Raw genomic sequence first — 26,068 nt, forward strand, 5'->3', positions numbered from 1 at the left:
CCCACTCATTCTTTAGTAGGGTGTTCTTTAACCTCCATGCTTTTGGAGGTTTTCCAGACTTTTTCCTGTGGTTGATTTCAAGCTTCATAGCATTGTGGTCTGAAAGTATGCATGGTATAATTTCAATTCTTGTATACTTATGAAGGGCTGTTTTGTGACCCAGTATCTGATCTATCTTGGAGAATGTTCCATGTGCACTCGAGAAGAAAGTATATTCTGTTGCTTTGGGATGCAGAGTTCTAAATATATCTGTCAAGTCCATCTGATCCAATGTATCATTCAGGGCCCTTGTTTCTTCATTGACCGTGTGTCTAGATGATCTATCCATTTCTGTAAGTGGAGTGTTAAAGTCCCCTGCAATTACCACATTCTTATCAATAAGGTTGCTTATGTTTATGAGTAATTGTTTTATATATTTGGGGGCTCCCGTATTCGGCGCATAGACATTTATAATTGTTAGCTCTTCCTGATGGATAGACCCTGTAATTATTATATAATGCCCTTCTTCATCTCTTGTTACAGCCTTTAATTTAAAGTCTAGTTTGTCTGATATAAGTATGGCTACTCCAGCTTTCTTTTGGCTTCCAGTAGTATGATAAATATTTCTCCATCCCCTCACTCTCAATCTGAAGGTGTCCTCAGATCTAAAATGAGTCTCTTGTAGACAGCAAATAGATGGGTCTTGTTTTTTTATCCATTCTGATACCCTATGTCTTTTGGTTGGTGCATTTAATCCATTTACATTCAGTGTTATTATAGAAAGATACAGGTTTAGAGTCATTGTGATGTCTGTATGTTTTATGCTTGTAGCGATGTCTCTGGTACTTTGTCTCACAGGATCCCCCTTAGGATCTCTTGTAGGGCTGGTTTAGTGGTGACAAATTCTTTCAGTTTTTGTTTGTTTGAGAAGACCTTTATCTCTCCTTCTATTTTAAATGACAGACTTGCTGGATAAAGGATTCTCAGCTGCATATTTTTTTCTGTTCAGCACATTGAAGATCTCATGCCAATCCTTTCTGGCCCTCTTCCGTGGGCCTGTCGTCTGCGCTTGGCTCTGGAGACTCCGTTCTGCTAGTCTTCTGGTGGTTTTCTGGGTTATTTAGGCAGGTGTAGGTGGAATCTAAGTGATCAGCAGGACGCGCGGTGAGCCCAGCATCCTCCTACGCCGCCATCTTCCCTCCCTCGCTAATCTCACTTTAAAATAACCAAAACAGGGATGCCTGGGTGGCTCAGTTGGTTAAGCATCCAACTTCAGCTCAGGTTGTAATCTCACAGCTCATGAGTTTGAGCCCCCGTGAGAGGCTCTGTGCTGACAGCTCAGAGCCTGGAGCCTGCTCCTGATTCTGTGTCTCCCTCTTTCTCTGCTCCTCCCCGGCTCATACTCTGTCTCCCTCTCTCTCTCAAAAATAAATAATATTTTTAAAAAATTAAAAATAAAAATAAAATGACCAAAACATGTCTTTCTTGAATATCTTTGAATAAAAGTTTGTATATCATTTGTTTCAAAAACAAAAAGAAACCACTTAGGTTGTTTCCATGCCTTGGCTATTGTAAACAATGCTGCAATAAACATGGGGGTGCAGCTACCCCTTCAGGATAGTAATTTTGTTTCCTTTGGATATATACCCAGAAGTGGGACTGCTGGATCACATGGTAGTTCTATTTTTAAGGGTTTTTTTTTAGGAACCTCCATACCGTTTTCCATAGTGGCTATTTCAATTTACATTCCCACCGACATACATGCTTGATGATGAGGGCTATCATTTTGGATAGATTATACTATGATGTGAAGCAAGGAGAGAGCCTGGAACCAGGGACAGCAGGGGAAGGAAGGAGGCATGTGTAACAGATGGCTTTGGTACAAGAATCATACACTTGGTCCACCTCTGATTTCACCTATAGCTGCAGAGGACAGTTCTGGAAGACTCAGACTTACCTTGAACAGGTGGTGCCCCACCTCATGCCTACTGCATAGCCTTTCTGGATTTGAGTCCCTCTGCATTCTGCCCAGAGCTTCATAGGACAAGCCAGTGCAGTCTGTGAGAGCAGGAATTTGATGCCCCTAAGGGCAACCTTTAGCCAATTTGGCACAAGGTACAGCGGGCTGGGTGAATGTTCTAGACTCTCCATCTTCGGGCAGACAGTCTGACAAGCATTCTCTATGCTCCTCAGCGGGTCCCAGCAGAATCAAGCACTGCCATCCACAGAAGCAACTGTGATGATATACATTTTTATTGGTTTTTCCTCCTTCCCTGTCTCACTATCCCCACCTCCCTCCATCCTGCTCCCTAAGCAAGAGGTATACTCAAGGATACAGAAAGTGCTGTGTCAGGCTCTGCCTTAGGGGGAACCCAAAATAACACAGCCTACTTCAGGAATTGAATCCATCAACCAAGAGTTCTGTCACAGGCTTTACCAGCACCAAGTCCCAGAGGGGTAAGAGAAAGAAGAAAAAGGACGCCAGAACTACGCTGAAAAGTGTGAGCCAAAGTCCAATACCAGGGGAATGACAGAGGACTAAGAGATAGCAATATGGGAACTAAGCTTTTGCTCTTAGCTCTTGCAGACAGAAGGTACCTGAGCTGGCCTGGATCAGCGAAGTGGATAGGACTATGACCTTACATGTGGCCAATGAAGGTGCTGCTCCCCATGGACAGGGGACCCAAGTATTTGCTGAAAAAAGAAGACAGTCTCCTGCAGGCTAACATGATCTCAACTTTCAAGAACCAGGCAGCTAGTGCAGGGCAAGGGGGGCAGATCATGAGATAGTTAACAAGATGGAGCAAACCAGGTGTAAGACAGGACAGACCTGGCCATAAATGGTTGGTATAAGAGATAGCCAAGGATAAAGGAATGCAACAGGAAAGGGGCAAAGACGAAAAAGCAGAGAAAGCATCACGAGAAGATAACATAGACACTGGAAAAATCCTTGTGCGCATCACTTTCTGGGTGACTTTTAACAACCAATTGAAATGTATCTCAGTCACTGTTGATTGCTCCCTCTTGGTAGAGCTCTGTTAAATAAACTTTCCCTATGAATGACAAGTTTGATTCCCACAACGACAGGCTCCTACATTTAGCTCCCAACCCATATCTTTGCATGAGAGAAGAGGCTTGTCTCCCAGTCTGGCTGTGGTCTCCAGTGGCACACCCATGCCCCCAAAGGTGCTAAGCCCAACTTGGTCCCCAAACTCTAGGCTCTCTTCTCCCTCCAACTGAGGTCTGATAGCCTCCACCTGCATACCCATCCTGCTCTGGGTTGGACCACTTCTGGCCTTAGACAGAAAGATTTTAAAGAGATTTAGCTTAGCAAATTGCATTGTCCCACCTAAGCCCATAAGCAGACTCTTGTTTTTGTGGGGACTTGAAGCAGATGCAATCACAGGAGTTGTCTTTATGAAAAATAATACAAAATAATGAATTAAAAATTAGGTATAGGACCCGTACAGGTAAAGATACCTGACACTTAGCCTTCATTAACTTCATGAGAAGTCTACCCCTAGTTTCAATTTCTATTTTCTTCATCCCCCTATAGCAAATCCTGTCTCTATATCCCATGTATACCTGCAATCCCACATTTCCATTGCTACTGCCTAGTTCAAACTGCATGAATTCCTCTCCCTGGTCCTCTGCCCACCAGTTTTGTTTTACATACAGACAATTATTTTTAAAACATAAATTTGGTATGTCACTCATTTAGTTAAAACCCTCCAAAGTTTTTCAATTGCTCTTAAAATGAGATCCAAATCTATTATGACAGCCAACAAGGTCCTATATGACTGGCCCTTACTTATCTCTCCAAACTCATTTTTTCCATTCCCTCTCTTCCTTTTCCGGTTCCACTCCTTGGTCTCTTTTCTATTCCTCTTTTCTCATGCTGTTCCATCTATCTGCAATGCTATGACCCACAGCTGATAGTTTCTTGTCCCCCAGGTGTCAACTTCAATGACGTCTCCTATTTTAGTTTTCCATTGCTGCTATAACAAACGACCACAAACGTAGTGGTTTAAACAATACAAACACAGTTCAAGTATTAAGGTATTAGAGTTCTGGAGGACAGAAGTCCAAAATGGATCTCAATGAGCTAAAGTCAGGTGCTAGCAGGGCTGTATGTTTCTGGAGACTCTAGGAGACAATACATTTCCTTGGCTTTCCCAGCTTCTAGAAGCCTCCCTCATTCCTTGGTTCATGGCCTCCTTCCTCTGTCTTCAAAGACAGCAATGGTGAGCCAACTCCTTTTTGTATGGTACCACTCTGATCTCTTCTGCCTTCCTCTTTCCCTTTTAAGAACCTTTATGATTACAGGGGGTCCCTCCCCCCACCTCCCCACAGCCCCCTGACAATCTAGTCTCCCTATCTTAATGTCATCTGTAGTCTTAATCCCTCTTTGCCATTTAACATAATATATTCACAGGTTCTGCGTATTAGGACAGGGACATCTTGGAGAATCCTTATTCTGCTTATGACATGTCCTCAGGCTCTAAATCACCTGACGTAATGAAGCCAACAATCTTCACCACCATTCTAGTCACTCTTGATTCTCTTTAGATCACTGATCACTTTCTGAAATAACTGAATCCAATTTTTTGCTTGCCTCCTCTTAAGAGGTGAGCAGGGGTCTTTTCTGGTTCATGGCTGCCATGTCAGAGAGCTTAGCTCAGCACATAAGAGGGACTCCATGAGTACAGAATGAATGAACAAATGAGAGAAAGAGATATGAGATTTGTCTTCAATAATAATACAGTGATAATAGCTAGCAAATAAGCACTTCACATATACTTTCTTACATAATATTTGTAACCACTGTATGACTTAGGTTTTAGCATCAGAACTAGATCAGAATCCAAACTCCTTGACTCACAAGTTGTGTAAACTTCAGCAAGGCACTTAACTTCCCTAAGCTTCAATTTCCTCATCAACAAAATAAATATAATAAAGCACTTACCTCATAATTTTTATGAAGATTAAATGAGATGTTTAAAGTGCTTGCCATAGTGCCTGACATAGCTAGCCATTTTTTATCATCATTCCCTTTTTGTAGTTGCAAGCCTAACTATTAAATGGTAGAGCTGGGGATCTCATTCTGATCTGTTATCCAAAGTCATTTCCGCTGCTGTTTGTCCACTCTGTCCTGCTGGACTCATAGTCCACAGTTTGATTCATAAAAGTGGGCAGAGTTTACCTTCATGGTGTTAGGGATGATTCAACTAAAATCTGAAATAGCGTCCTAGGTTTGGAATAGTTGGTGAAAAAACATCACATGCATAGGGACCCAAAAGAAAGATAAAGGGTCAGTAACCTTGCTGCAACAATCCCAAGAAGACAAATTCGAGAAGACAAATCTGAGACAAGTGTGGAAAGAATCCTGTATATATCAATGTATAGGAGGAAGGATTTTATAGGAACACTATGACTTTACCCAAGTGTGGGAAGGAAGCTGAGAAGGGCACTCTGAAACCCAGACTATACTGGTCCCATCAACCCACCATCTGGATTCACCATGCCCTAGAAGTCACACTGTACCCTCCAGACTGAACTTCCTCCCAGCGTATGTGATTCAATCTGATACCTCAGTGTTTGTCTCATCCTAGGGGTCAGGGCCTTCCAACCCTCCATTCTTGTACCAGAATCTGGACCACTGTTGATGACAACTCTAATACTATAACTATTCCTCTACTAATCTTTTAATTTCTTGGGTCATGGGGTCAGTGCATGGATAAGTACAGAAACAGGATTCTAAGACAGGCTATTTTGCCACTTACTGGTAGTGAAGTGTCTCCTATTGTATCTTCTTTTTCTGAAAATTATTTTCTCTCAGGAAAATATCGGACAACAACATAAAGGAGGGAAGGGTGGAGTTGTATAGGAGCAAAATTTCTACATGATATTGAAGTTAAGGTCGTATCAACTGAAATAGACTGTTACAAATTTAGGATGCTAAATGGTAATCATAAAGAAATGGAATCATAAAGAAAATATCTAAAAAAGATACACAAAAAGAAATGAGAAAAAAATCAAAGCAGTTCACTACAAAACACAAACTAAACAGAAAATAGATAGTAATGGAGGAAATGGAGGACAAAAAAAGGTGTTAAGATATAGAAAACAAGTAGCAAAATGGCAGAAGTAGATTCTTCCTTATCAGTAATCACATTAAATATAACTAAGTTAAACCCTGTAATCATAAGGCATAGATTGGACAAAATAACATGAGACAGCTATATGCTGCCTATAAGAGAGTCGTTTTAGATCCAAAGATACAAAGAGATTGAAAGAAAAAGATGGAAACAAATATGCTGTGTAAACAGTACCCAAAAAAGATCTGGGGTGGCTATTCCAATATCAGACAAAACAGGCAAGTCAAAATTGCTATAAGAAACAAGGAAAGACACGTATACCGATAAAAGAGTCAATCCAGCAAAAACATATAATAATTATAAACAGATGCACCAAACAACAGAAGCCCAAAATACATGAAACAAACATCAAGAGAATTAAAGGAAGAAATAGACAGTTCTACAATAATAGTTGGAAACTTCAATACACCACTTTCAAATATGTATAAAACATCTAGACCAAATGTCACCAAAGAAATAAAAACTTAACAGTGTAAGCCAACTAGACCTAACAAACAAAAACAGAAGACCACCCATTCTTTTTAGGTGCTCATGGAACATTCTCCAGGATAGAACACTATTAAGCCACAAAATAAGACTCAATACATTTTTAAAAGATTGAAATTACACAAACTATTATCTCTCTTACCACAATGGAATGAAGCTAGAAATAAATAATGGGAGGAAAACTAAAAACAATTTAAATATATGGAATTTAAGCAATGTATTCTCAACAACCAAAAGTCAAAGAAGAAATCACAAAAGAAATTAGAAAATATCTTGAGGTGAATGAAAACAAAAACAAAACAGTAAGACTTAGAGAATGCAGTAAAAGTAGTGTTCAGAAGGAAATTTTTACCATATATGCCTACATTAAAAAGAAGAAAGATCTCAAATTAGTAACCTAATTTTTATACCCTGAGGAGTTATAAAAATAATAAAAATAAAAAGCAAAAGAGCAAACCAAACTAAACCAAAAGCTACCAGAGAAAGGAAATAATAAAGTTTGCAGAAGAAATAAATGAAATAGAAACAGGAAAAACAACACAAAAAAAAAAAAATCATTGAAAGCAAAATTGGGTTCTCTGAAAAGATCAACAAAATTGACAAACTGTTAGTTAGACTAGCCAATAAAAAGAGAGAAGACTCTCACTCTTCCCTTCGGAGCACACAGCAACATAGATTAAAAGTAGTATCCAAGAATCAAAGTGCAGCTTGGAGGAAAACCACAAACTTGTCTCAGATAAGAGATGCTCTAGTTTGGATTTTCCCCAAAAACAGACTATGGAACAAGTAATTGTATACAGGTGGTTTAACTAGAAAATGATCCCAGGAAGCACAAGGGAGACAACTGGGAATTGAGAAAAGGGAAAGAAGAAGGCCCAATAAAGAAGTAATGGTATTGATCAGGTTACTGCTTTAGGCAATTGAGGCTTAAACATTTGGGACTTCCTGAGAAATAGTGTTGAATGCACATCAGAATTGTCCCACTGGAGGGCAAGACTAGGGCATCAAGAGTATCAACTCCCCCACACACAGTAGTAGGTGAACTCAGGTGGGTCAAGGGATACAGGGGATGCTATTAGCGGTATCTGCCAGTCACCATTCTTAGCAGTTCCCAGACCTGCTTGGGCCCCACCCTGATTCCACTCTTTTAATGATGCTTAGGGGTAAAAGCTGAAATCCCTGCTGCTGTAGCAAAGAGGGTTAATGGGGAAACCTGAAGTTCTTTTGGCTTCGGCTAGGCCCAAAGCAACTGGTTTTATTTCCTCCTTCCCCTTGCACCCATTCAAGTTTCATCTAACACTCAGTCAGAACTTTTGCCATCCTAGCTTGCTTTTCCTTGAGACAATGCAGACTTTCGTCTTTGACATGTCTGAATCCCTGGTATCCTTGACCTTGTCAATCCTTAGTTGATGAAACTGCCCTTCCTTCAGGCACAGAATTATCAGAGGTTCCCTGAAGGATCTACTGACTTTCAGACCATGCCCACTGTTACAACGAAAACATTAGATTCTCATGATTATCTTATCAATTACCACCACCAGCATGGTAACATTTTTTAGCCTGATGGTGTGTTGACATGAGAGCAACAGTCATAACTTTAGATTCGGTGGAACCCTAATTGTGTCCCCTGGTAGAAGGATTACTTCCTTGAAGATCAGGACCTTTAATTCTGTAGACCCTAAAGTTGTAGGAATAGAAAATAAAAACTCCCTAGTTGGGACAGTGATGGTGAGAGTGAGGGGAGTCACTTCAACTTCCACCCCTTGGTTCCACCCTTGTATTTTAGCTACCAAAAACAAAGCACCATATGATAGCCTATTGGGGACAAAGTACCATGTAACATACTTTAACCTTTAAAAGTGTTATTCTCCAAGCTGGAACCTCATCTGTGCCTTTAAGAAGACATTCTAATTTTTTATCATGCCAGCAGCTTCTAGGTGATGCAATATATGGTAGGACCAATAGATTCCATGGTCATTGCTCACTGTCACACCTCTTTAAGGTAAAGTAAATGTCTTGGTCCCTTGATCCAAGGCAATATAGGCAGGATCCTATATAAATCAGAAATTCTACCTTCAGTTAGTGGTGCTGGCCAAGATATTGTGGGCAGAGATGGCAAAACTGTGCCTGGAATACTTATCAATCTCAAGTAGAAAGAATTACTTTTCCTCTAGGGTGGAAGGGGTCCAATGTAAGCAACTTGCCACCAACTAGTTAGTTAGTGTCCTTGAAGGATAGTATCAGATCAAGTGCACAACATTATTTTCTGTGCTAACATGTTGGACATTGAGCAATGGCAATTACTAGATGAGCCTTAGTGAGAAAGAGCCCAACAACAGTTGGACCCATACAGAATATCTATACTTGACACCCTTGCTAAATTCTTCATGGGCCCATTGCATTGTGTAAGCAGTATGGTGGCAGAGGACAAACTGGCTGATCGCTAATGACTGAGTTGTCATGTCCACTTGTTCAGTATATTTTTTTGTGGTTGATACTCGCTGAGGACCATTTATTCATTGACTCCCATACCCTATCAGTTAAGTTTCCCCTAGAAGTAGTATTCTACCCATACTTTTGGACTGTGCTTGTACACAATCAAGCCAACTCCCATGTTATCAAAGAAGGGCTCCAGGCAGTAAAGAGGAGATGTGTAGGTGCTTGAGAAGGGAAGATGTCAGCATGCCAGGAACTGTCTGCAGCTGCTGGTAACTCAGATGAGAGGAGGGGACATGGGGTAGGGTATTAAAATTACCTTCTATAAATGGAATATGTGTCAAGTCTCATGCTATATTATAGAAAATAGACGTTTTGACAAAAGCTTCCCAGGCATAAGCAAGATTAAAAGAAATACATTAGAAACTATATAGAGATACAACAAAAAGAAGATAAAGAAATATACAAAAAGAGAAAGAAATGTGCAAAAAAACCCAAATGAATTACTAAAAGTGGAATAGACATCAATAAACAGAAGCAGATTCTTTTAGAATGTATACTATAGAAGAATTTAATAAGAGTATTGCTTCAATAAAATAAGAGTGCAAAGACAAGATGATATCACAACATGGCATGGAAAAGGAGGCAGAATGATTAAAGCATACTAAAAATACTCAAAAAAACCCTCACCGTTTATATCAGATAGGTAACCTAGATCTAGCAAAGGATGAAATAGATATACCTGAATTTTAAATTAACAGTAGGAAGGAACACCTTAAGATAAAAAGAGTGAATATATAAGAAAAAGAAAAGAAATGAAATGGATTAAGACAATATGATAGAAAGGACAAAGATAATTCAACCTAAAAATGTTTGTGTCCTTGAAGAAGAAAGAAACAATAGTAGGGAAAAAATGTGTTTGGAGATGTATAATCATATAAAATTTTCCTAAAATGAAGAACAGAATATGTAAACTTGAAAGAGCATACTACATACCAGGTAAAATTGATACTATATGACGCCATTACATATTCAGGAAAAAAGGTATCTCTGAAAGTGTATACCATATTTCATAATAAAATATGTAAATTAAAAAATAAATAAAGGAAGACTACCAGACAGGAAAAAAATGTCACAATAAGGACAAAAATTCAGGATGACCTCAGACTTGTACATAGAAAACTTAATTCCAGAAGACATTGGAATAATGTGCACCAAGTTCACAGATATACTCAGACAAAAAACACAGAAATTTTCAAACATGTAAAATCTTAGGCTTATTTAAAACATATCTTCCAAAAACCTACTTGATGAAATCTAGTCATGCAAGTAAGAGATCAAAACAGTTCAGAGCTTAGGAATCTGAAATGGTAAAAGTAAATGTAAAAAAGATTAGTGATATACTCCAAATCTATTTAAAGTAGCTCTAAGCAATTGGATAAATACTTTTGTTTCAGAGAAAAACATAAATATTGATTGAACAATTAAACAAAAGTCAGTAAGGACAAAATGGAGCTGAAAACACTACAAACCAACTTGACCTAATATATATAGAACGTTATATCCTATAATTTCAGAATATGTACTCTTTTCAGCCCATGTGGAATGTTTATGAAGAAAGACCATACACTAGGCTATAAAATAAAGCTCAGTAAAATGAAATGTACTAAGATCATACAGAGTAATATCTGTGGCCATAATGGACATAATTAGATACCATTAAAAGAAGATATATGAAAAATACCCAAATGTTTAGAATTAACAATACATTTCTAAACCCTTAGGTAAAAGAATAAATCACAAAAGAAATTGGAAAATATTTTTTTTAATTTTCTTTTTTAACATTTATTTATTTTTGAGACAGAGACAGAACATGAACAGGGGAGGAGCAGAGAGAGAGGGAGACACAGAATCTGAAACAGGCTCCAGGCTCCGAGCTGTCAGCACAGAGCCGGATGCGGGGCTCGAACTCACGGACCGTGAGATCATGACCTGAGCCAAAGTCGGACGCTTAACCGACCAAGCCACCCAGGCGCCCCTGGAAAATATTTTTAATTCAATGAAAATGAAAAAAATAATACCACAAAATTTGTTGGTTGAAGCTAAAACAGTCTCACAAGATAATTTAAACAATATTAATTGTTTAATTATTTAAAAAAAAACTTCTAAAGTCAATGAGCAAAGCTTTAAGTAAAGCAAGGAAAAGAAGAAGAAATTAAATCCAAAGTAGAAGAAAAGGAATATTAAAGTTAAAAGCAGAAATTAGTGACATTACCAATAGAAAAATAACAGGGAAAAATCAATAAAAACAAAGTCTGATTCTTTGAAAGAGTAAAATTGATAACCCTGTGGCTAGAGACATTATAGCTATTAAAAAGCTAAGAAGGCAATATTACAAATAATTTGGATCCCATAAATTTGACAGATTAAATGAACAAATTCATTGAAATACACAAATTACTAAGACTTAGTCAAGAAAAAGTACAGGAATGCAAATTGGTATAGCCACTATGACAAATAGTATAGAGGTTCCTCAAAAAATTTAAAATAGAACTACCTTATGATCCAGCAATTTAATTTCTGGGTATTTATCTGAAGGAAATGAAAACACCAACTTGAAAAGATATCTGTACCTCCATGTTTATTGCAGCATTATTTACAATAGCCAAGCCATGGAAACAACTAAGTGTCCAACAATAGATGAATAAAGGAAATGTGGCATATACATACACACATATACACAATGGAATATTATCTAGTAATCTAAAAAAAGGAAATCTTGTCCTTTGTGACAACATGGGTATACCTTGAGGGCATTATGCTAAGTGAAATAAATCAGAAGAGAAAGACAAATACCATATGATCTTTATATGTGGGATCTAAAAAAACAAAACAACTCATAGACACAGAGAATGATTGTTGGTTGCCAGAGGCAGAGGATAGGGGGGTGGACAAAATGGGTAAAGGCGGTCAAAAGCTACAAATTTCCAGCTATAAAATAAATAAGTCCTCAGAATGTAATGTACAGCATTACATAATAGTACTGTGTTGTATATTTGAAAGTTGCTGTATTGTATTATATATTTGAAAGAGTCAGTCTTAAAAATTCTCATCACAAGAAAAAAAATTCATAAGTATGTGTGGTGATGGATGTTAATGAGACTTACTGGGGTGATTATTTCTCAATATGTACAAATATCAAATCATCGTGTTGTACAATTGAAGCTAGTAAAACGTTATACCTCAGTTATATCTTGATATTAAATACAAAGATAGATATCATACAAGGTATCTTCTCTGACTACAATAGGATGAAGTCAGACATAAATGAATAACAGAAGGAAAACTGGCAAATTCACAAATTTGTGGAAATTAAAGAGCACTCTCTTAAACAACCAATGGATCACAGAAGACTTCACAAGAGAAATTAGGAAGTGCTTAGAAATGAATGAAAACAAATACACAATATACCAAAATGTACGAGACACAGCAAGAGCACTGTTAAGGGAACATGTATAGCTATAACTACTTACATTAAAAAACAAGAAAGATTTCAAATCAACAACCTAACTTTATAATTCAAGGAACTAGAAAAATAACAAATGTAGAGCAAAAGCTTCACAACATTGAATCTGACAATACCAAGGCACAGGTAACAGAAGAAAAAAATAAACACACTGGATTTCACGAAAATTTTTAAAATTTGTACCCTAAAAGATATCAACACAGTAAAAAGACAACCCACAGAATGGAAGAAAATGTTTGCAAATCAAATCTAATAAAGGTAATATCCAGAATAAATAGAGAACTTCTAAAACTTAACAACACAAAACAAGCATCTCAATTCAAAGACGGGCAAAGGACTTGAATAGTTCTCCCAAGACGATATACAAATGGCTAATAAGCACATGATAGGATATTCAAGATCACTAATCATTAGGGAAAGGCAAATCAAAACTACACTGAGATATCACCTCACACCAATGGGTGGCTACTATCAAAAACCCTGAAAAATAAGTGTTGAGAAAGATATAGAGTAATTGGAACCATTGTGCACTATTGGTGTGATGTAAAATGGTACAGTGCTATGGAAAACAGGATAGAAGTTCCTCAAAAAATTAAAAATAGGGGCACCTGGGTGGCTCAGTCAGTTGAGCATCCAACTTCGGCTCAGGTCATGATCTCACAGCTTGTGAGTTCAAGCCCCACGTCAGGCTCTGTGCTGACAGCTCGGAGCCTGGAGCCTACTTCTAGATTCTGCATCTCCCCCTCTCTCTACCTCTCCCCTGCTCACACTCTGTGTCTCTCAATAATAAATAAACATTTAAAAAATTTTAAATAAAAAACAAATTAAAAGTAGAGTTACTGTATGATCCAGCAATTCCACTTGTGGATATATACCCAAAGCAACTGAAAGCAAGATCGTAAATAGATATTTGCATACCCATGTTCATAGCAGCATTATTCACAATAGCTAAAACGTGTTAGCAACCTGAATGGCCATCAAAAGATAAATGGATAAAAGGCAACCTACTGAATTGAAGAAGATATTTACAAATGACTTATCCAATAAAGTGTTAGTATTCAAAATATATGAAGAACTTACACAACTCAACACCCAAAAAACAAATAATCCAGTTAAAACCTGGGCAGAAGACATGAATAGACATTTCTCCAAAGAAGATACACGGATGGCCAACAGACACACGAAAAGATGCTCAACATCACTCATCATCAGGGAAATGCAAATCAAAACCACAATGAGATATCACCTTACACCTGTCAGAATGACTAGAATCAAAAAGACAAGAAACAACAAGTGCTGATGAGGATGTAGAGGAAAAGGAATCCTCATGCACTGTTGGTAGGAATGCACACTGGTGCAGCCACTGTGGAAAACAGTATGGAGGTTCCTCAAAAAATTAAAAATAAAACTACCCTGTGGTCCAGTAATCACACTGCTGGGGAATACAAAAACACTAATTCAAAGGGATACATGCACCTCTGTGTTTACTGCAGCATTATTTACAATAGCCAAATTATGGAAGCAGCCCAAGTGTCCATCAATAGACGAATGGATAAAGAAGATATCGTCTATATACAATGGAATATTACTCAGCCGTAAAAACAAATGAAATCTTGCCATTTGCAACAACATGGATGGAGCTAGACAGTATAATGCTAGGTGAAATGAGTCGTTCAGAGAAAGACAAATACCATATGATTTCCCTCATATATGGAATTTAAGAAACAAAAAAAATGAACAAAGGAAAAAAAAAAGAGACGAAGTAAAAAACAGACTCAACTATAGAGAACAAATAGATGGTTATCAGAAGGGAGGTGGTTGGGGAGATGGGTGAAATAGGTGAAGGGGATTAAGAATGCACTTGTCTTGATGAGCACTGAATAATGTACAGATTTGGTGAATCACTATATTGACACCTGAAACTAATATAACACTGGTTTTTTAAATTTTTTTTAATCTTTATTTTTATTTTTGAGAGAGATACAGAGTGTGAGTGGAGGATGAACAGAGAGAGAGGGAGACACAGAATCTGAAGCAGTCTCCAGGCTCTGAGCTGTCAGCACAAAGCCCGACACGGGGCTTGAACTCACGAACTATGAGATCATGACCTGAGCTGAAGTTGGGCGTTTAACCGGCTGAGCTCCACAGGCACCCAACAGTGTATGTTAACTCTACAAGAAAAGAAAAGAAAAGAAAAGAAAAGAAAAGAAAAGAAAAGAAAAGAAAAGAAAAGAAAAGAAAAGAGAAGAAAAGAAAAGAAAAGAAAAAGAAAAAAAGAAAGAAAGGAAGAGAGAGAAGAAGAAAGAAAGAAGAAAGAAAGAAAGAGAGAAAGAAAGAGAGAAAGACAGAAAGAAAGAGAAAGAGAGAGAGGAAGAAAGAAAGTGTTAAAGAATTCATCTTTCCTTTTTCATTCTTTTCACCTTTTTCTTCAAGCCCTTTTCCAATAATAACTTGGATGTAACTACTTCTAAATATTTCACATGACAGTGTTAGTGCTTGGCATGTATTTTCTTCCAGGTGTTAAATGAGTGGCATCCTGCAAGCTAGACAACCTGGTGCCTGCTTAGAATAAGCACAGACCAAGAGAAACCCATGTGTGCCCTCAAAAATTAAATGGTGGAATGAGGACACCTTTTTTATGGCTTGAGTCATGCAATTTTTTCTCCTTACCTAGAAATCTGAAGCAACTATTGTTCAATGTGGCATGAACATAAAAAAGTTTTTGGAAGAATTACAGCTTCTGTTGGCAAATACCTGAAACTCCATTATCTGATTAAAAGCTCCTCAGTTTCTTCCAGGTTTCACCTCTCTTTCTCTCCTGTGAAATCACTAGAAGTTTCTATTCCTTAATTTGTTGTGTCAAAATAAGAACTGTACTTTTTAGCATCTCTGTACCCTGAACATAGATAGCTTCTTGTCATAGTTTCTTCTCTCGACTTTTTCTTTTTCTTTTTTTAATGTTTATTCATTTTTAAGAGAGAATGGGAGAGAGAGCATGAGCAGAGAAGGGGCAGAGAGAGGGGGACAGATGATCTGAAGTGGGTTCTGCACTGACAGCAGAGAGCCCAACACAGGGGCTTGAACTCACAAACTGTGAAATCATGACCTGAACCGAAGTTGGACACTTAACCGAATGAGCCACCCAGGTGCTCCTCTTGACTTTTTCTTCTTTGTTTCTGATTGAAGGAAACTTCCAATATAGATGTGTATAAAGACTTTTTTTTTTTTAATGTTTAGTTAACTTTGAGAGAGAGAGAAAGCGCACAAGCAGGGGAGGGGCAGAGAGAGAGGAAGACACAGAATCAGAAGCAGGCTCCAGGCTCTGAGCTGTCAGCACAGAGCATGATGTGGGGCTCGAACCCACGGATTGTGAGATCGTGACCTGAGCTAAAGTCAGACACTCGACTGACTAAGCCACCCAGGTGCCCCAAAATGTCCATAAAGACTCTAACAAGGTACAAGATTCTCCTCCTCACAAGCCTGGGCCAACCTTTGGCCATTGAGGAACGTCTTCTATTTTGTGAGGTAGAAACAGAATAGGACACAATTCTTATTACTCTTGTCAAAGAAAAGTGGTGGATTTTCTACAGGATTCGGAGAAATAAAATGAACATGCCACAACATGCTAATACTTCAGTGGCTCAGCACCATTTGGAAATAAACTAGTTCACATAAGTACACTTCCCAGATAACTGAACATCGCCACTTTCCGGTGCAATTATTACATTTTGGTAAAATGTAAAGACGATCTCCATGCTCGTGAAGTTTGTGGGGTGAGAGTCCCCTTCAACCAGTAGCCTCAAGCTCCACTGTTCCCTCCTTTCCTATTAGAGTCACCTCTCTCTAGCAGCACCCTACCTCCCTGTTCCAATTTGTTTCTATTTCTACTGTAGCATAGAAACCAGATGACCACACTTGTTGAATTGTGACCCAAATAAAAGCCTAGTGAAATTCTGGGACATGTTCCTTAGTTGTCCCCCTGTTATTGCCTTATGAGGTCTAAGGCCTCTTAAAATCTTTTTATCCTGAGTAGGGCTGCATAGGCAAAACACATCAATGTTTCATTCATTCATTCAACAAACAATTATCATATGCCTCCATGCTCCATTTACTATTCCAGCTACTGGACATACAGTAGCATACAGAGCAGACTCCAGTCTTTGGGTACACAGAGTTTAAAATCTAGTCAGGCAAAGGGATACCGTGAAGAGAGCTTCAAAAAACACTGTGAGACCATGGCACAGGGGAATTAATCCACCACACATAACTCAGAATTCAAATTTCAAAAAGAAAAAAACCCTACATTTCGAAAGGACAACTTTACAGCCAGGAAACCATAATAGTCCTATTAGAGGCATGAGTCAGAGGCTCTTCAGGGAATGAGTTGTTTCTGGCAGCAGGGGCCTGTTCTGGAAGCAGGTCTGGTCCCATGCACAGCTTTGCTCTCTGGGGCCCTAACAAGAGACCTACCCCCTGCCCCTCCCCCCCTTCCCAGCCTCCCCCTCAGCTGTTAGTCAAACACTCTACACAAGCCATGGAGTTATGGGGTCAGGATGTGAATAGTTGAGACATTTGGATTTGTATCCACAGCTGGCAGGAGAAAGACGCTCTGACGGGTAGCTTCTCCTCCAAGGAGTTACGGGAGTCGACCAGGAGCCTTGCTTTCAAGAATAAATAAAATGGGGGAATATGGAGCCCCCCTGGAACAGTTTGAAATTTGAAGAGACATTTAAGAAAGAGAAATATGGGCATTTCCATGAGATACGTATTATGGTCGCTGGTAGAAACATCAAGTTCGCAATTTAGTTTAGGAAAATCTGAACCAGTACTTTTATTCTTCTTCCTCTACAGTTCCAAATTTTGTGCCAGCAAAGTGAAAAGCCCCATTCTCCCCACCCTGCACCTCCCCAAACCTCCCACTTTGTGTTTGTGAAAAGAATATAAGCAGTTGGCTGCCTTTAATGATTCTTGACAATAAGCAGGGCAATGGGCTAGATTATTTAAAAATGAAAAAAAAAATCTGTAAAAACATTTAACTGGTGGTTTCTGATGTGTTCCAAAATGAGAGGCACTAAAAAGAAAGGCCTCTCTGCTTCCCATTCAAGCAGGAACTGGAGATATCAAGTCCCAAACAAGGGCCCCTGGAGCAGTAAGATGAGGTCACAACTGACCACATGAGTGGACTTTATCCAAGAAAACTCTTTGAAGGTATCCCTTCTGGTGACTGAATAGATTGTCCCCTGAGACTGAAGCAAACACAGATTAAAAAAAAAAAAAAAAACACTTGGGAAAAGCCATTGCACATGGCACAGGGCTGATAAATGCCTGCTGGTTTCAGCTACTGACTGCAGGCTTCAGGCTATTTTTCCTCAACTCAGTCCTATACTTATCCAAAACTCCAGAACCTTCCATTGTGAAGAAGAGTCTGATGGTATCAAATGAGTTTGCTTATCAGGAAAATGATATGAAGGCTTCCCTCCACTTCATAAGAAACCAGGAATTGAAAATGCACATATAATCAGAGACTCCCAGCTCTCCATCCATCAGAATCATCTCCCCAAGACGTTGTGTTCACTACCCAGTGATAAAAACCCTGCAATGTCTCCCTACCCCTCACATCAGATATAAGTACTTTATAAAGAGCCTCACTGACATGAGCCTTGTCCTGGACATAATACCCGTGTTCACTGGAGGCCAATTTCACACACTCCTTCAGCGTGTATCTTGTTGACCTCCACAGACTATCTACTCTGCTGGGTGGACCTGCTCATCCTCTTTCCACCTCAAGGTGAACTTGAGCCTTGTATTTTTCACACAGCCCTCTCCTCCAGAATTGGTAAACATTTGATTTCTACCCAGTTTTTCATAGATATCTTTACCGCAGGGAGCTAAGAACCTCTGAATCCCAAATAACACCAAGGTCATGGTGTCTGACCTAACAACCTGTAGAAAACTAGTTGCCTGAAACCTTGCCCATGTTTCAAGGTAAAGAGAAGGGGAGAGTATTCTCCACCAAACTTTTCACTCATGGCCAATCTTCTCACCCCTCCTAGAACCTGTGGACATGAGAGATTATTTAAAAATCTAGATCATAGTGTCAGCAATCCAGCTGATTCTTCCACTAAAAGAGGTGGTGAGTTCCCTCCCTCACCTATCCCCCCAGCCTGCCTTTGAAAAGTTTCCACAGCATGGTGATAATATGGCCACCTTTCCACATGGATGTGCCTCTATGAGGGGCTCTACCCTAGGTAATACCTTTGACCCAACCTATATCCACCCCCATACACTGTTACACTTCCCAGGTTTTGCCCTTGTTCTTCCTGGTACTTAGAACTCCCTTGTCCTCCTTTCCAATCCTGTAGACATCTCTCCAGCCTTTTCAAACTTTGGCTCAAATATAACTTCTTTCTTCATTTTCCTTTTCCTGAACTCTTAGACAATATTAACTACTCTCTCTTCCCTTATTCCCAAGGTAGATGATTTTTTGCTCTACTTTAGAACTTAGCAGTTGTATATAGTCAACTGTTTATACATATGTCACTCTTAGCCCATGGAGGGGAAGGAATGTCTTATTTAATTGTTATACCCTCAGTTCCTAACCTTGTGCCAACCACATAGTAGATGTTCCATTAATATGTGAGATCAAATGCAAATGTCTAGAGGTTCTTATTTTTTTTAACGTTTTATTTTTGAGAGACAGCACAAGCAGGGGAGGAGCAGAGAGAGAGAGGGAGACACAGAATCTGAAGCAGGCTCCAGGCTCTGAGCTGTCAGCACAGAACCTGACGCGGGGCTCGAACCCAGGAACCACAAGATCATGACCTGAGCTTAACCTACTGAGACACCCAGACACCCAGAAGCCCAGCCTAGAGCATTATTCTGCTGATTCCAATGCTGGCTAGTGACCCCTCCAATTTTCTCATACCAGCAAGTTATTTCTTCTTATTGCAGCTCTGACCCTCACTTCTGGTTATTCTTCTTCCACAGACCTACAGCAGGCCCACTTCTCCAGCTTTATTTTTGTGAACTGTCTGCACAAGCCAGGTGCTTGCCTGCCACCTCTAAATCTCAGTTTCCTTATCTGATAAACCTACTTGTAGCACTGTTGCATAAAGGAAAATAAAATGTATATGTAAAAAGTGTTTTGGGGGCTCCTGGGTGGCTCAATTGGTTAAGCATTCAACTTCAGCTCAAGTTATGATCTCAGGGTTTGTGGGTTTGAGCCCTGCATCAGGCTCTGATGCTGACAGGTTGGAGCTTACTTGGGATTCTGTGTCTCCCTCTCTCTCTCTGCTCCTCCCCTGCTTGCTCTCTGTCTCTGTCTCTCTCTCAAAAATAAATAAAAATCATTTAAAAAAAAATTGTTTTGAACTGAGATATCAAACAATAATGGAAACAAAATATGGAATGCATATTTCACAGTAAAATATATTTCTAATAAAAAAATAGTAATGATACAAAAATAACTCACAGAATATTAATGCAAGGGAGCCAGGAATACATCTATGAGTGGCCAAAAAAAAGAATCAAGAAAATTATAACAATACAAGTATGACTGAAAAAATACACTGGACTGAAAAGTTACTGAGAATTACCAATTGTCAGAAGAAAAAACAAAAACCTTTCTCCTTTATTCGATGCTTAGAAATTTATTATTATCTCCCCATAGACACCTCAAATCCAATGTGTTCAAAACTAAACTAGAATCTCTTACCTAAACACCTCCCCCACACTGTCCCTCGCTGACTAACTTGTTTCTATTCTTATATTCCTTCTCTTGGCAAGTGCCACCACTATCCATCAGTCTTTCAAGCCTGGGAGACCTCATCCTAACTCCTCCTGAGCCCTATTCCATCTGCCCACCCTCCATCCAAGCCAGTCCCAAGTCCTATGGAGTCTAAGTTCTAAAATAGCTTGTGTATTTCTCTCCTCTTATACAAATTCATTGCCCCCACTTTCAGGCCTTTACAATTTGTCACCTGTTCTTCTTCAGTTGTGTCTCATTAGATCTTCTGTCTACAGTTCATCCTCCGTAATGCCACTAGAGAGAGCTTTCAAAGACACGCACCTTACATGGCACTTACAAATATTCTGTGGCTCCTCATAATTCACACTAAAGATTGAATTCCTTAACATGTCATTCAAATTCTTTTATGACTTAGCCCCTATTTGTCTTTCAAATTATATTTCTGTGCTCTCTTACATATCTTCTAATATAGAAAATCTTCTCAGACCTTCTCCAGGCAAGCTTCCTCCCATATGCACCACAAGAGTGTGTGCTCACCTTAATTAGAGCATCGGGCTCACACATTGTCATCTCAAATTAGGTACCTTCCCTGTCAGACTGTACACTCTTTGCTTGTCACCGAAAATTTTTACAAGAAGATAGTGGAATTCTTCCATTGCCTCCTAATCCAGACAGGCAGTCCATGAGTGGAGTGTTAAAAAATAGAAGAGAACAAGAATGGGGGTTGGTGGAGGAATGAAGAAGAGGTTAGTCCTGACTTTGGAGGGAGAAAAGGAGAGAGCCTTGCAGCCACTGTTAGTGGGTGAAGAATGTAAAATACCGTATCCAGCGTAAGCTTGACAACATGACCCCGGCAAGGATCAAGGAGTTTAACCCTTGATATGAGTCATTATAAAACAATACAGACACCAAGTCTCCCTGCCAGGACTTTTGGGAAAGATGACTGACCAAATACGCTTTTGCCTGATGGATATGGACTAATCCCACAACACAAATGTTTTCCTGTGAATTTTGTCTTGACCACATGCCAACAGGTGATTGCATTTAATGAACTACAGAATTTTTCAGAGTTCTTAAAATGTTCTCATCACTGAAATCTCCAAGGGCAGATAAACATTTCAGAATCAACACAATGGCCCAAACAGAGTAAAAACAGATCACAAAAATAATACTTGGTAAATTAAACTAGTTAAATTTAGTTCTCTGTGTTCCTCTCTCCACACAAACATCTTCATCACTGGTCTCAATATCTAACCAAGCCCAAATTTATAGAAAAAAAAATAGGACATTCTAAATTCTACTTCTTTGGGAAAAAGACTTACACAAATTAAATGAGGATTTTGTTCACTTAGTCAATGCATTCTCAACCAAACTTTCTGCCCTAAAAGTATCAGTATTTATGTTCTTTATAAACACAGATAGTTAGTTCTAGTGTTATCGTTGACTTTGCTGTCTGCAGTTTTAGATGTACCTCTTTGGATGTATCTGTTTTGGTGACTTATAGGTCCCTTTTTCCTAATATGGGGTACAAAATAAAACTGTCTTTTTTTAATATTCAAATTAAATAACTGTGCATGCCACTCCTCTATTGTGAAAAAGTATGCCTACCTCTTTAGGTTGTCTCACCTCCCATGCCAAGAGAAAAAACCCAAGGACTCTTACTCGGTCCAGTCATTACCATCTTCACGATGGAAGAAAACTGAAAACCATGAAGAGTCCATCCACTGACAGGTGCCAGGATCTGCCACAGTTGGTGATGATGAAGTGTCTGTAGAAAGCAGGTGGTTTGATAGTGAGATACAATACTTGGTTATTGCTGCAAAAACAGTGGTAGGTCACAGTATCTATGTTGGCCACCAATCCTCTGAAGAAAGAGACCTTGGTCCCCAGTGCACAACTATGCCACTGGTCTGGCAAGAGTTTGTCAAAGGTAGAATATAGACAAATAGATGGATTAAGGTCAGCAGTACTCACTACACAACAAGGATACACTTAACTCATTACCTAGCTCATTCTCAACAATCATGCACAGCTGTTTCTCAGAGGTGCATCCACAGTTCCGGAAGAATGACATGTATATCAGCATTGCTCATCATGCATTTTGCAGACTTATGCCAATCTGTGAATATTTGTGGCTGAGCCACCGTGAGACAAGGACATATTGGAGTATGCATTTAGAAACCTTGAGAGCAATTTGATGCAGCCATAACACTCAAGTACATAATTGTAGACTCAGTTCATTAGAGAGCAAATGGAGCGGTGCAGGGGCTGTTGATCCAGGTGAATTGCAAGTGGCATGAGCTACATTCTAGTGATGATTTAATAGGCTCAGGTTAACACATGAGATATTTTAAGGTTAAGTTTGCCAAGTGTAACCCAAATATTTATACAAGCCTTTTTAAATCTTTAAAACATTTTATTTTTATAACGTATTGTTCTATTTCAATTGTTAATGATATTTATATAACATATTTTTCCTTTATTGGGTGAATTAGGGAATAGTATTTGTATTCCTACTCCCATATCTAATATTGACAAGGTAGCTTGTGTTTTCTACAGATAGTTATGAAAAAAAAAATTTAAACAACCATTTAAAGGCCCTGGAGAGCAATCAAAAGCAGTAGAAACTGGATGGTAGTCAATCTCTGAAAGAGAACTGAATTCAATAAAATCTGTATTTATATAGTTTTTGCCTGAGACTTCTCCCCAGTCCACACAAGCCTAAAGCAATCACAGCATAAGCAGAAAGTCCCAGTCTTACTGGTTTGAGGAATCAGAGTATGGAGTTTGAAGAAAGGTTTAATGAATTTAACAATGGGTCAATAGAAATTATCCAACATAAAAAGAGAAAAATAAATAAATAAAAGATTTAAAGAAGATGAACAAAACATCAGGGACCTAGAAGACAACGTCAGCCAGACTAATATACTTGTAATTAGAGCCCCCAGAAGAAAATAAAAGAATGATATAAAAGAAAAAAAGACTATTTGAAGAAATAACAGCCAAAGGTTTACCAAATTTTTTGAAAAACAGCATACAGATGCAAAAAGATTAGCAACTCCCCAAGGAAAAATACGGACACACTCAGGCACATCCTAATCGAACAACTGAAAAACCAAAGATAAAAAGAAAATCTTGAAAGCATTAAGATAAAAGAGACATATGACTAAAAAGAGAACAATGATATTGATAATTGTAGACTACTCATCAGAAACAACAGAGATAATAATATCAATCTTACACAAATTCGATAAAAAACTATGTCATCATCTAGCCACTGCAATACAGCCAGTAAAAGGGGGAAAAAAGACAAAAGGATTCAAAAAGAAGTAAAACTCTTCCCAATCACAGACATCACAAATGTTAAGTTGAAAGTTGTTAGGAAGCTACAAAACTATAAAACTTGTATGTGATTTTATCAAAATCACAGGATAAAAAGTCAATATTTAAAACTCTATTGTGTAGGATTTCTACTCTTAGCAGCAAACAATTGAAAAATAAAGTTTAAGAAAACTCAATTTACAATTGCATCAAAAAAACATAAAATACTTAGGAATACATTTAGCAAGAATGTGCAAAACCTCTACACTCATAACCACAAAATACTCTGAGATAAAAATTAAAGACCTACATAAATGGAGAGATATGCTATGTTCATGGATGGGAAAACTCAATATTGTTAAAATGTCAATTCTCTACAAATTGATCTATAGACTCACAGCAATCCCAATTACAATTCCTGCAGGTACTTTTAGAGACATTGACAAGATAATGCTAACTGTATATGGCAAATGAGAAAAAAAAAAAAAAAAAACTAGTGTAACCAAACTAATCTTAAACAAAAAAGGCACAAAGTTGGAGTACTTACAGTGCCTTATTTTAAGACTTAAATATAAGCTACAATAATCAAGACAGTGTGATAATAGCATATAGACAAATTTCAGTGGGAAAAAAAGAGTCCAGAAATACACTTAAACAATTACTTGATTATCAACACGGACGCCAAAGCAATGCAATGAGGACAAAAGGAAAGCCTTTTCAACATATGTACTAAAACAACTAGATACATGTATGAGGGAGAAATGGCACTTAACTCCTTCCTATTTTATCAGCTGCAAAACTTAATTTGATATAGATCATAGACCTGACAGTAAAAGTTAAAACTATAAAGCTTCTAGGAGAATCTAGGAGAGTATTTTCATGACCTTGTGTATGAAGTTCTAAAGCAGGTAAAACTAAATTCAGGTGGTTTTTAAAAATCAGAAAGGAAAAAAAAAATCACCTTTGAGTATGTGTATTACAGGAAGGACTTAAATGCTATGAAGGGGCAAGAAGAAACTCACTGGAGTGATAGAAATGCTCTTTATCTTGGTAAGGATTGTGTTTCACATGTATATCCATTTGAAAAATTCCATCACATTGTACACTTGAGATCCTACACTTCAGTGGACATATTTTTACCTAATAAAACTATAAATATATATTAAATTCTAGCTAGTCAGTTTGCTTTTCACAGTAGTATGGTTGAGCAATTGTGAAGCTACTTTCTGTATATTCCAGGCATGAACAAATGAGCACTTGTATATTATATAGAGAAGGGAGAAAATTAGAATGTATCCTGTGGTGTTGGATTGAATTGGATATCAGCATAAATTCATGGCTCTATACCCGTACATACAGAGAGAGAGAGAGAAGTTCATATATGTACATGCTTGTGTATACGTGTGTGTGTGTGTGTGTGTGTGTGTGTGTGTGTATCAGCACTACCATTATAAGCATTGATTCACATGTAACAAGAAGCACAACTAGTTGTCAGATCTTGGTTTATAAATACCACTCTTTACTAAAAAGCCAGGGATGTTTGGAGAAAAGGCTGATTCCAAACCTGAAGCAGTAAGGCTTCCTGTAACACCTCATGCTGAAAATTAAGGAAATGTTTAAAGAATAAGAGATCATCCCAAAAGAATAAGGAGCCATCTAGCTTGAAGGAATCCCATTGGTCCAATCTAGGACAATTAATAGAATCAACTGATACTAAATATAGCGGGTAAAAATTTGATTTGTATGACCTCCAATTACTTCTTAGAAAATATGTCTATGCCTTCAGGGGAGACATCTGCTGGACACCAACTTATCCAAATGATCTAAGTCAGTATCACTAATATTGGGACAAACTGACACCATGTGCCTTCAGATGTGATGCACTGAGGACATATCACATTATCCCTGCCAAAAATGCATGGTCTGAAATTAATCATACCCAAACTGAGGGACAAAACAGCTAGCTTGTTCTTTTAAAAAATGTCAAGGTTAATTAAGTAGGGCAAAGAAAAACTGAGGAACTATTTCAGATTGAAGGGTACCAAAGAGACCTGACAACTGCTACTATATGTAGTAACTACGTTGGGTCCTGGATGGGAAGAAAATAGCTACAAGGGACATTACTGAGATAAGAGGTGAACTTTGGATATGAACTATAGATTATAGTGTTATAGTAATGTTGAGTTTCCTGAATTCAATATCCTTACTTTCAGTAAAAACCACATGAAATGATTTTGTAGAAAAAGGGCAAGGGTGTCTTAAGCCCTCAAATGGTTCAGGAAAAAAAAAAAAAAAAAAAAGATTTTATGTACACACACTGATAAAGGAGAGAGAAAGAGAAAAGGGAAAATGTTAAAGTAAATGGAACAAAATGGAAACACGAAGGAATGGACCTCCTTGTAATATTCTTGTAAC

General features: G+C 38.2%; 1 protein-coding gene across 2 annotated transcripts in view; it reads right to left on the reverse strand.

Moving 5' to 3' along the window:
* RANBP3L (RAN binding protein 3 like) overlaps positions 1–26,068 on the reverse strand; it is a 282,806-nt gene that overhangs the window by 247,847 nt on the left and 8,891 nt on the right. Inside the window, exon 2 of one of the 2 annotated variants that reach the window (XM_019438094.2) lies at positions 22,011–22,100. In XM_019438094.2, the coding sequence (XP_019293639.2) occupies positions 22,011–22,053 (43 nt within the window). In that variant the 5' untranslated portion in view covers positions 22,054–22,100. Of the gene's footprint in view, positions 1–21,994; positions 22,101–26,068 lie in introns of those variants that run through there. The other variant, XM_053906929.1, reaches the window with a different exon arrangement.

This window comes from Panthera pardus, unplaced genomic scaffold (genome assembly GCF_024362965.1).
Source record: "Panthera pardus isolate Hobbes unplaced genomic scaffold, ASM2436296v1 HiC_scaffold_2, whole genome shotgun sequence".
Classification (NCBI taxonomy): Eukaryota; Metazoa; Chordata; class Mammalia; order Carnivora; family Felidae; genus Panthera; species Panthera pardus.